Genomic DNA, 10,616 nt, shown 5'->3' with positions numbered 1-10,616 from the left:
TGCATTTTCATAGAAAGAAAAAAAAAACACCATAACATGCTAAAACCTTGTTCCATGTTATTTACATACATGTCATCTGCTGTGTCCTGGTACATTCATGTCATCCAAAGGATGAGTCTCTGTGGTTGTTGTTGTTGTTCACCAGCTGAGTCACAGCTTTCCTAACAACAAACCGAACCAGCAACCAAAGAACGTGCATGACTATCAAATCACTATGCATTTTCTCTTCACAATCTGTCAATTGCTCGGCATCTCTCCGGAGATGGACCACCTAGAAGACATCAACCCAAATTCAGCTTCTGCTGAGAGCTAGAAAGCCAATGAGAAGGTGAAACTGTGGCACATTTTTTTAAAGGGATTTAACTGATGCAGACTTCCCCGCACTCCCAGTTCTAAAGCTGCTGTAGTTCTGGTCAAGTTTCAAACTCGAAGGGTTCAAGCTATAATCTTGTAATCATTTTACAGCCTTTACACTGTAAAACTGAATTACAATTACTTCAAAGTTGGAGGAAATTTGGAAGTTTGATAGATATTTAATAAAATTCTGTAGAAAGAGACCAGATATCTCTAATATATTAGGCACATTAGGTCGTATACCTAGCATAAATTAGGTATATGACCCAAAATTAGGGTCATTATGGCTAATTTTGGAGGGTCGTATACAACTCATGTTTTAAAATTTTGGGCTTCGGTGAGACGGAATTAGTTTTGAGTAAATCTAACGTTCTGCGAGATTATTTGAATTTCTCCGCAGTGAGAAATTCAACATCATAGATTGACAATCATTACCTTTGTGAAACATGACGGTCGACACACATTCATGACACATTATGGAGTTTTATCAATTTTTACTGCCCCTATTCGCCAAAAGCATTTGAACAGAAATGCAGTAAAACAGCTGTGTCAATTATTTTATGAATTTGAGCTTATTCTAATGTGTTCTCTTTGTTGACAGAAAATCAACAACAATGCTTCTCATCAAATGACCCGCATGGAAAAGTCTGGTAACTAATGCCAAATCATGACTTTCAATCAGCACGAAATGTTTTTGTGAAGAAGGAAAATTAAAAGATTCCTTAAAATTCAACAAAATGTTTATTCAAGAAACATGAAACGCACAAGATTAAGACTATGATTCTGGATTTCACTTTCTCTTCTTCCTTTTCAGAGCTTTCCATTCTCCCTCCTGAGTGGCTAAACTGCCAAGCAGCTCCTTGACCTTCCTCTTTCTTTCTGCATCCCTGAAACACACAACATATGTAAACGTGTTAAAGGTGTTGCAGTGGTTTGGTTCACGTTCGCGCACACGAACGACGAGTTTCATCCGTACCTGTTCATGACCTCGCTGAGCTTCTCTCTGGCCAGGAAGCGAGAGTCCTTCCTGATCTCCCTCAGGGCTCCCTTGAACTCCTTTTTGTACTTATGCTTTAGTCGCTCCTTCTCTCTCTCCTCTCTGGTGCTGCCGCGCTTCTTTCCATAATCCAAGCTGTTAAAAAAGGTCAATTAAATCAAAAGAAAAGCAGATGGATATACATTTACCATTTATTTATTGTTAAACAATAGGATCTGGAAGGAAGAAGTCTCTCTTGACGCTTACACTTCCACAATCTTTGGTGTAAACAATTTCAGGGGAATCGGCTTCTTCTTCTCGAAAACTAGCCGAGTGTGAGTCACAGAGGCGCTGCTGATAGCTTCCAAGATCTCGCTGTGAAGCTCCTGCAGCAAAACAACAAACACTATAATTAACTGACAATACATGTACACAAAAGATAAGGACACAGAGAGAAAAAGCTGCAGGGAAACTTTGCTTCATTAAACCAACGTGTTTCTAACCTGTAAAGGACTGGGTAACATTTGTGAGGAAAGATGCTTGGAAAGAAGCGTTCTGATTGGCTGGAAGATGTGCGTGAAGGAGGTGAGATCTTTGTAAAGCAGGCAACATCTCTTCACCAGGTCCAGGCAAGTAGACAAGCAATTCAACCTGTAAAAAAAAAAAAAAGAAAAAAAAAGGACAAAAAGAGGAAAAGATATACAGTTAAGTTTCAGGAAGTATGACCCATCCACCTACATTTTTTATTTTTTTTTTGCCCTTGGCAAAAAAGGAAGAAACACTTGGTAATCGTCCTGTGGTTACATTCAAATATGTACAGAGATATTTACATATTCAATGTCTCTACAGGACGGTTACCAAGCGTTTCTTCCTTTTTGCAAAGGACAAAAAAAAAATTGCATACACCTCCTATTGTTAGATGTCTGTTAACAATAGGAAGTGCATGTACGTTTCCATCTGACATGAAAACGTTTTATCCGCCACTCTCACATCCTTCTGACAAGCCAAACCCAGTAAAAAAAATAACTATCTATGGCAAATTTAGAAGTTACTCAATCTTTTAGATCAATTTAACATTTCAAAAAAAAAAAAAAAAAAACTTCAAACTTATACAGTTTGGAAATTGCAACTACCAAGATTTAAACAAAGACATTGACGGCAGCCTATGAGGTCCTGTACATATGGAGATGAGCACAGAATACCCTAGTAAAAATTTAAGAAAGAGTTTGCGTCCACAACGACGAGTTGCAGGACGACAGAAAATTGTGCACTAGGTATGCCGGACCAATAGGTGATGCTGTAACATTCCCATAGAACCACACACACAAAAAAAAGCAGAACAGCTGTGCTGCCAGGTTTCTGTTCAACTGGGCTTTGTTTCAGTACTGTAGACTGGAAAACAACCAGTTTGGGCAGGCTGTTAAAATTTAAATTGCTTTTCACAACATTTGACAGGTTTTTAGAAAGTTCAGAAAAAAATTATTCCGAAATAGCTGTAATTGTGCGGCAAGAAAAACACAGTACATGTACGTTTTCATAAAATGTGTTCCTGAACTCGTATTACTCATTCATTTGAAAATGTGTAGAATCTGTCCAACGTGACATCATCAATGATTACGAGTCTTTGGTTAATCAACTGTCACTACTTATGGTATCGTAAAAATACTTCATGATTTAAAATGACGTAAAACAATACATAAGTCTTATTGTGTTCAATAAGAGTGGAGTCTATTGCTATATATATATATATATATGTATATATATATATATATAAAATGTAGAAAAAAACAAGTAGCTTTCCATAATGAATAGGACAAGCATATTCATGCATTAGCTTGAATATGCTTGAATATTTCTGCATAATTTCAGTACTGGGTGTGCATTTTCATCATTTGTTTAGAGACAATTTAACCTTCATGCAGAGCACACTCACTGACTCGTTATTTAATCACTCCTGCAAAAACGACTACAGTCGCCGTCCTTTGGAAACACAGCAGCTGGTGAGCATGTGTCTGAATAGCCAAAAGGAATGCAGAAATTAGAAAATAACTGGGCACTGAGGTGTGAGGACGTGCAGAAATGCATTCGCACGGTGTGAAGGCGATCGATGCTTTCTCTGTCTTGGACTGAACGTGTGAATCACTTTACAGGAAAAAAAATTGGAAACATGTTTATTGATTAAATTTACATGTTTTGACTTACACCGAAATGCTTAAACACAGAACAGTTTTATTGTAAATGATTAAACACATTTTATTTTTAAATCTAGTTCACATTTTTTGTCCTTATTTGATATAAAAAAAAAATTTAAAAAAAAGTTTCAAAAATATGTTTTTTTCTATTATTTCAACGCCTGAATCATTTTTGAGCATCTAATTTAATGTTTCTGACTAATATTTATTGTTGGGTACAAATAAAAATGCCCACTCTCTCAAAGGGTGCATGAACGTACTCCACCGAAGCCTGTTTGCAAGCTTTGCTTTGTGCCCACACACCAGCTGCTGTGTGAAAAGCACGCCTGTGACTCAGACTTGCACGAGGGGACGCTCTGAGCCACAAAGTGTGTGCTGGTAAACACAAGCATGGTGGTCTATCTTAGGCTTTCACATCCACACTGTGTCAATGAAAGTCGCTATCTGGATCAATACAGAGAAAACACACAGACTCAATCAACAGCTGGTTGATGGAAGGGGAATGTTTGTCCTGACAGAAACAGAACAAATATGTATTTTTGTACTATAATCTTGTTTCAGTCTCAGGTTTTATCTTTCATTACATCATTTCATTTTTGTTCTCCTGATAGTGTGAAACTCTGACACAGATACGTCTGACTGCTCTGTTTAGGCTTTTTCATTATTTACATACTTTAATCAGTTACTTGCACAGAATATAAAATGACCAATGGCAACCCAAGACCTGTTACCGGTGGTGTTCCACACAGGCCTGTCCTCGGCTCCCTTTTTTTTTCCTCATATGTAATCTCGTCTCCGTGGTTCTGATTTGACCTTGCCTCTCTCTGCCTTATTTGATTGTTCAGAGAAAAAAAGATTATTTTTTTAATGACCCCAAATCTTGATCGCAGTTAATAGATCATTGGCTCGTTCATCACATCATAACAGTAATGTACATGTAAGTATTGATAGCACATTTTCTTTTGCAACATTCTGCTTGCCTTTACTCAAGCCTCATCATCTTTTTTCATCAGTATCTCCCTCCAAACAGAGCAACTACTCTAAAAGCTCTTAGATTTCTCATTTTGGTTCTTGCAGCTCCATTCACTAAGATTTACGTTAAGTCTGTAGTCTGCAGAGGCACCAAAACCTTCCTCAACCTTCTTTGATCAAAATACAAGCAGAATATTTGGTGATACAGATTTCTCAAAATGCCCACCATCCATCAGGACACATCATGCATGTCCTGACTGACTTTGTTGCTATTAAACTTCAAATGTAAACTAAATAGTCTAATGAATCAGAAAAAAGGGAAAGCAGTGTCAAAATAGCAGTGCTAGCTACAATTTAGCTAGCACTGCTTTAGCCATGCTCTGGATCTTCTTTTAAATGTCATTATTGTGGTTGTTACTGCCACCTAGTGACTTGACATAGCTACTACAGCCCCTGAACATTTTTTTTCCAAAGACGAGGAGAAAAACAGCAATCGTTTGAATGATGATTTTTAGCTTAAAGCTTTTATAAGCTTGCTCCTTCACACTCATCTCAAGTCTTCAAACATAGCACTCCATTCTGAACTATCCCTTTATTTTTCCTCTTGATCACATCATGTGAAATCTTTCAAACACATTGCTCCCTGGCTCTGTAATTCATTCCCTCTTTCTATTTGAACCACAGTTTCTCTCCCTTCATTCAAAACTCACCTTTTTGATTGGCTTATTCCCAGTCTTTACGTTCACCAAATGTGCTAAACCTAATTGTATTGTATGCATTTTATCTATAAAAGTGTATTGGTTGAATTTTCTGAATGAATGTTTTCTTAAAGGCAACTCTGCCCTCGAAACAACCTACATCTGAACATCAACATTTTTTACATACTTATCCTTATATGGATATTTAAATTCTTACCAACATTTTTCTGGTCGTGTTATTGCTAACAGAAGTCATAAAATGTTCAAAGTGATTGCATCGAGAGAAAAAAAAGTCAAATAGGTGGCAGTAGCTAAACATCAATTACCAAGGAAATGCGACCTTTCGTTAACGTCAGCTACCATCTTTCTTTAGAATTTAATTTGACTGATTTATTAAAGGAGATATTAAACTATTTGATATAAGCTGTCAACCTTAAAACAACTTAACACACAAAGTGCTCTAAGTCTTACCTGTAGTGATCTTTGTTGAGATCACTTTTGAGTTCCAGCTGCTGGGTAGCAGACAGCGGGAGGTTTTCCTTTCTCCAGCTGCTGCAGGACTCTGAGTTAGATAACACAAGCAGATCACTGTACTTCCCCGACAGCCTGAAGGGGGGCACCACCATGCAACCTGAAACAAATAGGCAAAATATGTCAGATCTGCTTCACTTCAAAAGAAAACTTGCAAAGGTGAACCAATAGAAGCTTTAACAATGTGAACATACCTGCAGAGGCCTTGTCCTGCACAGCCAGATGTAAAGTTCCACTCAGGAAGTTGATGAGCTCCGGCAGGAAGCGCTTAGACAATGAGACGTACTCCACGGCCAGACAGCACAGCACTAAGCCTGACGTTAGGTCTTGTAATGATCTCACCAGACACTAAAAAGCACAAAATACACACAGACGGAAAGAGGTTAAATATTTGTTGCAGACAATAAGCATCTTGGTGGGAGAACAAAAAAGATCCAGTAGAACTATTGGCTTAGAAAATGTAAACTATGTTTCAGCTCTATACGTGGATAATTTCTTCCGGTCTAAAAAATATGAAGCTGAAGTTTTACTTACAATTTTACATATGATAACAAACAAACAAAAAATCTGGAAAAAAAATCCAGACAATAATCAGAATGCAAATTGTCTTACCTTAGTAAGGGTCAGGCTGATAAAAAGCAGGGCAGGAGTTGTGACAGGATGCCTGAAGTCTGAGGTTGGGAACAGCAATGCTGTCACTTTGAGATAAATGAGCTAAAAAAATACAAAACACAAACGAGCTTTGACATGGTCTGGTAGAACCACTGTAGATCAGTTTATTATTATTATTATTATTATTATTATTGCTTTGTAACACTGGTTTTGCATAACTTTCAAAGACGGTTTGGATTCAAAGTTTTGTTAAAAAAATAACTTTTCTTGCAGCCGTGCAGATGAAGGAGAGAAGCAGAGCTAATTGATGAGCAAGAACACACACACATCTTTTTAGTTTCTGAAACAGTCATACTCGTATTCGAGTTTTTATTTTCACCCATTAACTGTGGCTTTTAGAAAACTACAGCCATTATAGTTAAACCTTTAAAATACTACAAACAAACAAACATGTTTTTAACAGCTAGCAAAATCCCACTAACAACCATTAGTCACAAATTACAATTAAACTATCTGTATGGAAGTGATCTTAGGGGCATCTTATTGTCCAACCATCACAAACATAAACACATGGATAATCTCCAATGAGATTTCAGTAGTTGTTTGCTTCTGTCTGCTGAAAAGGAGCTTTTGATCAACAATTCACCTGGTTTCTGTGAAATGCAGAGTATAAATATGTAGAAAAGCAGCTCGTGTTTTAACTCCAGCATAGTGGAGGATCTGTAATGCTGTGGGTCTTTGTTTCCCCCCATAGCATGGTAACATGGAAATTCATGGCACCATAAACACTGCAATACGGTCCATTGAAAAGAAGTTAGCATTGGGGTTTTTTTCTAAGACGATTACGATCTAAAACATGTTGCCAAGTAAAGCAGCTTCCGTGGCTGTTTGTAAAAAAAAAAAAAAAAAAAAAAAGCATGAGGGAGGAAGAGGAAGTGAGTTTTCTAGTTAATAATTCATACCATGTCTAACGTGGGAAAAGCAGCATGACCTTTGACCTCAACTGCCTCCTCCATGCTGTGAGCGGCGTCTCCGAGGATGCTCTGCATCGACTTGCCGGCTGCTTCGGGAAACATCTGACACAAAGCGTACAGCTCCCTTCAGAAAATAAAGAAGACAATGTGAACAAATCAATTGTTTTTTTTCCTACATTTTAAGCCTAAGATGTAAAGTAGGGAAAGAAAGTCACTTTCTGAACTCACGGAATGAGTTTATCTATGGTGCCGAGCTCTGGTGGACTCCTTGTAGCCAACTCTCCCATGTACTCCATCAGAAAGCCCACAAGTTTCTGAGAACAACAAAACAAACAACTTCAATTCACGTAAACATCACTTGGATGAGTCGTACGTTTTGGTGGCGTACCTGCAGCTTGAGCTTGTTGCCTGCGGCCAAACTAGGGTGGTTGCACTTCTGAGTCCTGGCCACGATGAGGCGCTGGTTGTCGGGTGTGTGACCGTGAAGCAAATCTTTCAGGTCTTCGTAGCTTTCGGGAGCTAAAAGAAGAGAGAGACGTTTTTAAACTGTTTTGGAGAAGAAGAAATCTTGATGAAGAAGGCCTCGACGTGCATTTTGCGATTGAAAATAATCTCTAGCAGAGTGAGAGCAGTCACCGGCGAATGTGTACGGGAGCTCTGCTTTGGCTGCCTCCTGCCGGGCCTTCAGCTCCTCTCTGTTCAGAGTCTGCTGCTGCTGCTGCTGCCTGGAGCTGCTCGCTTCCTCTTCCTCGTCGTTCTCCTCGTTCTCACTTTCCTGCTCAGATTCAAGGTCAGAGTGACCGTCTTCGTCTTCGCCGCTGCCCTCCTCTTCCTCTTCTTCCACATCATCCTCATCATCATCATCCTCTTCGTTTTCGCCCTCTGCCTCCGAACCCTCTTCCTCTTCGCTCTCTCCCTCCTCTTCCTTGTCGTCTTCAGTCTCTTCCTCAATGTTCCATTTTCCGTCCTTTCGGAAAGAAAATAACATTTATTTTAAAATAATAATAAAAAAAAAAAAATCTTTTAAGGCCCACTCCTGTTGTTTTGAACTGAGATACCTGATAAGCGAGAGTTTTCTTGTCGTCCTTGTCCAAGACAAAGCCGTCGTTCAGGTCGTCGGCGGACATGTGGACTTGACTCTGCACACCGTCCCCGCCCTCATCTCCCATCATCCTCCTCAGACGGTCAGCCTGAAGAAACGTAAAGCAGATTACAAACCCGTTGCACAAAAAAGGTGCAAAAACAAAAAGCAGCGATGACAGCTACGGCTTTTGCTGCAGTCACCTCCAGTTTCTGAAGTTTCTCCTTCTCCTCCTTGGCCAGCTCCTCTGGGGACTTCATCTTCTCCGAGGGTTGGGCCTTCATCTCGAAGCCGAGCTCTCGGACCATCATGTCGTACTCCTCCGGCTGGCAAACCCAAAAAAGAAGCAGAGATCAGAGGAGGACTAGGTGTGAGACAGAAACCTTGCAGGTTTTTTTATTTTTTTTATTTTATCTATACCTTTGCTTTCTCCTCCGGTTTGTCGACGTTTTCGGCTTTGGGAGTTTTCTTCACCATCAGAGCCTGAATGCTTTTCCAATCCTGATCCAGCTTCTCCGTCAGCTCCTGGGCCTCCTCCTTCTGCACCTGACGCTCCCTCTGTGAACAAATGTCTGCATCATTTTCCAGGCTTCTCCAATCTCACATTTCCAGAGTTCTCTATGCATTTCAGCAATGTTTAAAACATACATTTAAAAGGGATGCAAGGTTAATTAAATGAAAGAAATGAATGCATGGACAAATGGCTTCTCTGTAGGAATGCTGTGTTGAACATAAACACCAGAAAAAACAAAATCACTGCAATCATTAGTTGGAAAAAAAAAATGTTATTTTGCCTAACAATTAATCACGTGCTGCTCTATCAGCATGACTGTGTAGTCGGCTCACCTTCTCCTGCTTGGACTTCTGGATGAGCTCCTCAATCAGTTCCTGTCTGGATTTTATCTTCTGACCCCCCTGCTCATCCTCCTGGTACCCCCCAGATGTCTTCTTCCTCAGCAGACCCCCTCCGCCTCCAAAGTGGGAGGCGGTCAGTTCAGCTGCGTAGCAAAATAAAACGCCTTTAGCAACAAATCGACGACATAACTCGCACGCGACAATTAGATGATGGGAATTTTCAAATGAGGCCAATTTACATCAGTAAATACATAGAAAAACAAACGAGAAGAGAGAAAAAAAGACCTGCATGCTTGTCATGTTTAATGTTTCCATTATGCAATGCAGTTTGAATTGATTTGTTGCTGAAAATGCGGCATACAAATAAACTTACCTCTCCTGAACAATCCATGAGCTACATAGCATTTTTTCTAAATGTGTCTGTGGTTCGGACTTACCTGATAATAGGCCTTTCTCCTCTGATTCATCATCGCTACCAACAGTGTCATTAAATTTCTCAATTTCAGCCAACGACTGGCCGTAATGAGTCAGTTCTTCCTCCTCATTCAGGTTGTAGACGTCTCTCTTTCCATGGGCACGCTAAAACCCAAACACCAATGGAAAGAAATATAGTAGTAGGTCACAGTGTAAGTGAAAGCAGCATTGGAGAAAGTGTCAGGCTGTTGTGGCTGTACGCGGTTCTATCGAGCACTTCTACTTGTTCAATAAAAACATTGTTAAATATGTCTTATTTCTTAAATCTTCAATCATCCAGACAACAAAGACCAAACAAAATGATAAGATTTAGTGCCAATATACAACAAGCATTTAGGCAGTGAAGCAGAGGTTCCCAAACTGTTGGGCGCGCCCCCTAGGGGGGGCGCCGTGTCATTGCAGGGGGGGTGTGGGAAGCCGTCTGGATGAAAAAAAACAAAAACAAAACATGAACACTGTATGCGCTCGGTTTTTACCTAGAATTGCCAACTCTCTGTTATTCCTATGTCAATTTGAGACAGTAGGGGCTTCTGCATTTCCCATATCTGTGTCCTCTGTCACTTTTATCAGCAGTTAAAACTGTTTAATCCGTTGTTAACATGTTGTAACCTGTTTTTCCGAGCCGCCTTTAAACGCAACATGAGCGCTACGACGCTCGCGCTGGGTTTCCACCTGTGAAGGAGACCTGCTGCTGCTGGGCGGAGCTACGTAGGTTTGTGTTAGAATCACGGCAGCAAACCAGCAAAACGCAAAGAACTTTTCACAGTTTTTCCCTCCAAACTAACCGACTGAGTTGAGTAAAGCTGTTGGATGTAGGTAATGTTAGCTAAAAGATGACTAGCTAATATCAATACAGAACCTTAAGCTTAACAAGTACCTTGTAGGCTACCGATGTTG

The 10,616-nt window shown here is 39.8% G+C and overlaps 1 protein-coding gene across 1 annotated transcript in view; it reads right to left on the bottom strand.

The window, feature by feature from the left end:
- Positions 1–1,075: 1,075 nt before the first annotated feature.
- Positions 1,076–10,616, bottom strand: part of nop14 (NOP14 nucleolar protein homolog (yeast)) — an 18,324-nt gene continuing 8,783 nt past the window's right edge. Inside the window, exons 4-19 of the mRNA XM_015061184.1 lie at positions 9,683–9,824; positions 9,237–9,388; positions 8,811–8,948; positions 8,594–8,716; positions 8,368–8,499; positions 7,946–8,276; positions 7,698–7,828; positions 7,538–7,623; positions 7,298–7,433; positions 6,336–6,437; positions 5,918–6,071; positions 5,664–5,823; positions 1,834–1,981; positions 1,598–1,716; positions 1,331–1,486; positions 1,076–1,241 (exon numbers count right to left, since the gene is read on the bottom strand). Of these exons, the coding sequence (XP_014916670.1) occupies positions 1,145–1,241; positions 1,331–1,486; positions 1,598–1,716; positions 1,834–1,981; positions 5,664–5,823; positions 5,918–6,071; positions 6,336–6,437; positions 7,298–7,433; positions 7,538–7,623; positions 7,698–7,828; positions 7,946–8,276; positions 8,368–8,499; positions 8,594–8,716; positions 8,811–8,948; positions 9,237–9,388; positions 9,683–9,824 (2,307 nt within the window). The 3' untranslated portion in view covers positions 1,076–1,144. The remainder of the gene's footprint in view (positions 1,242–1,330; positions 1,487–1,597; positions 1,717–1,833; positions 1,982–5,663; positions 5,824–5,917; positions 6,072–6,335; positions 6,438–7,297; positions 7,434–7,537; positions 7,624–7,697; positions 7,829–7,945; positions 8,277–8,367; positions 8,500–8,593; positions 8,717–8,810; positions 8,949–9,236; positions 9,389–9,682; positions 9,825–10,616) is intronic.

Source organism: Poecilia latipinna, unplaced genomic scaffold (genome assembly GCF_001443285.1).
Source record: "Poecilia latipinna isolate Pla-1442-1.1 unplaced genomic scaffold, P_latipinna-1.0 Scaffold1786, whole genome shotgun sequence".
Classification (NCBI taxonomy): domain Eukaryota; kingdom Metazoa; phylum Chordata; class Actinopteri; order Cyprinodontiformes; family Poeciliidae; genus Poecilia; species Poecilia latipinna.
This window is presented reverse-complemented; position numbering and strand designations above follow the sequence as displayed.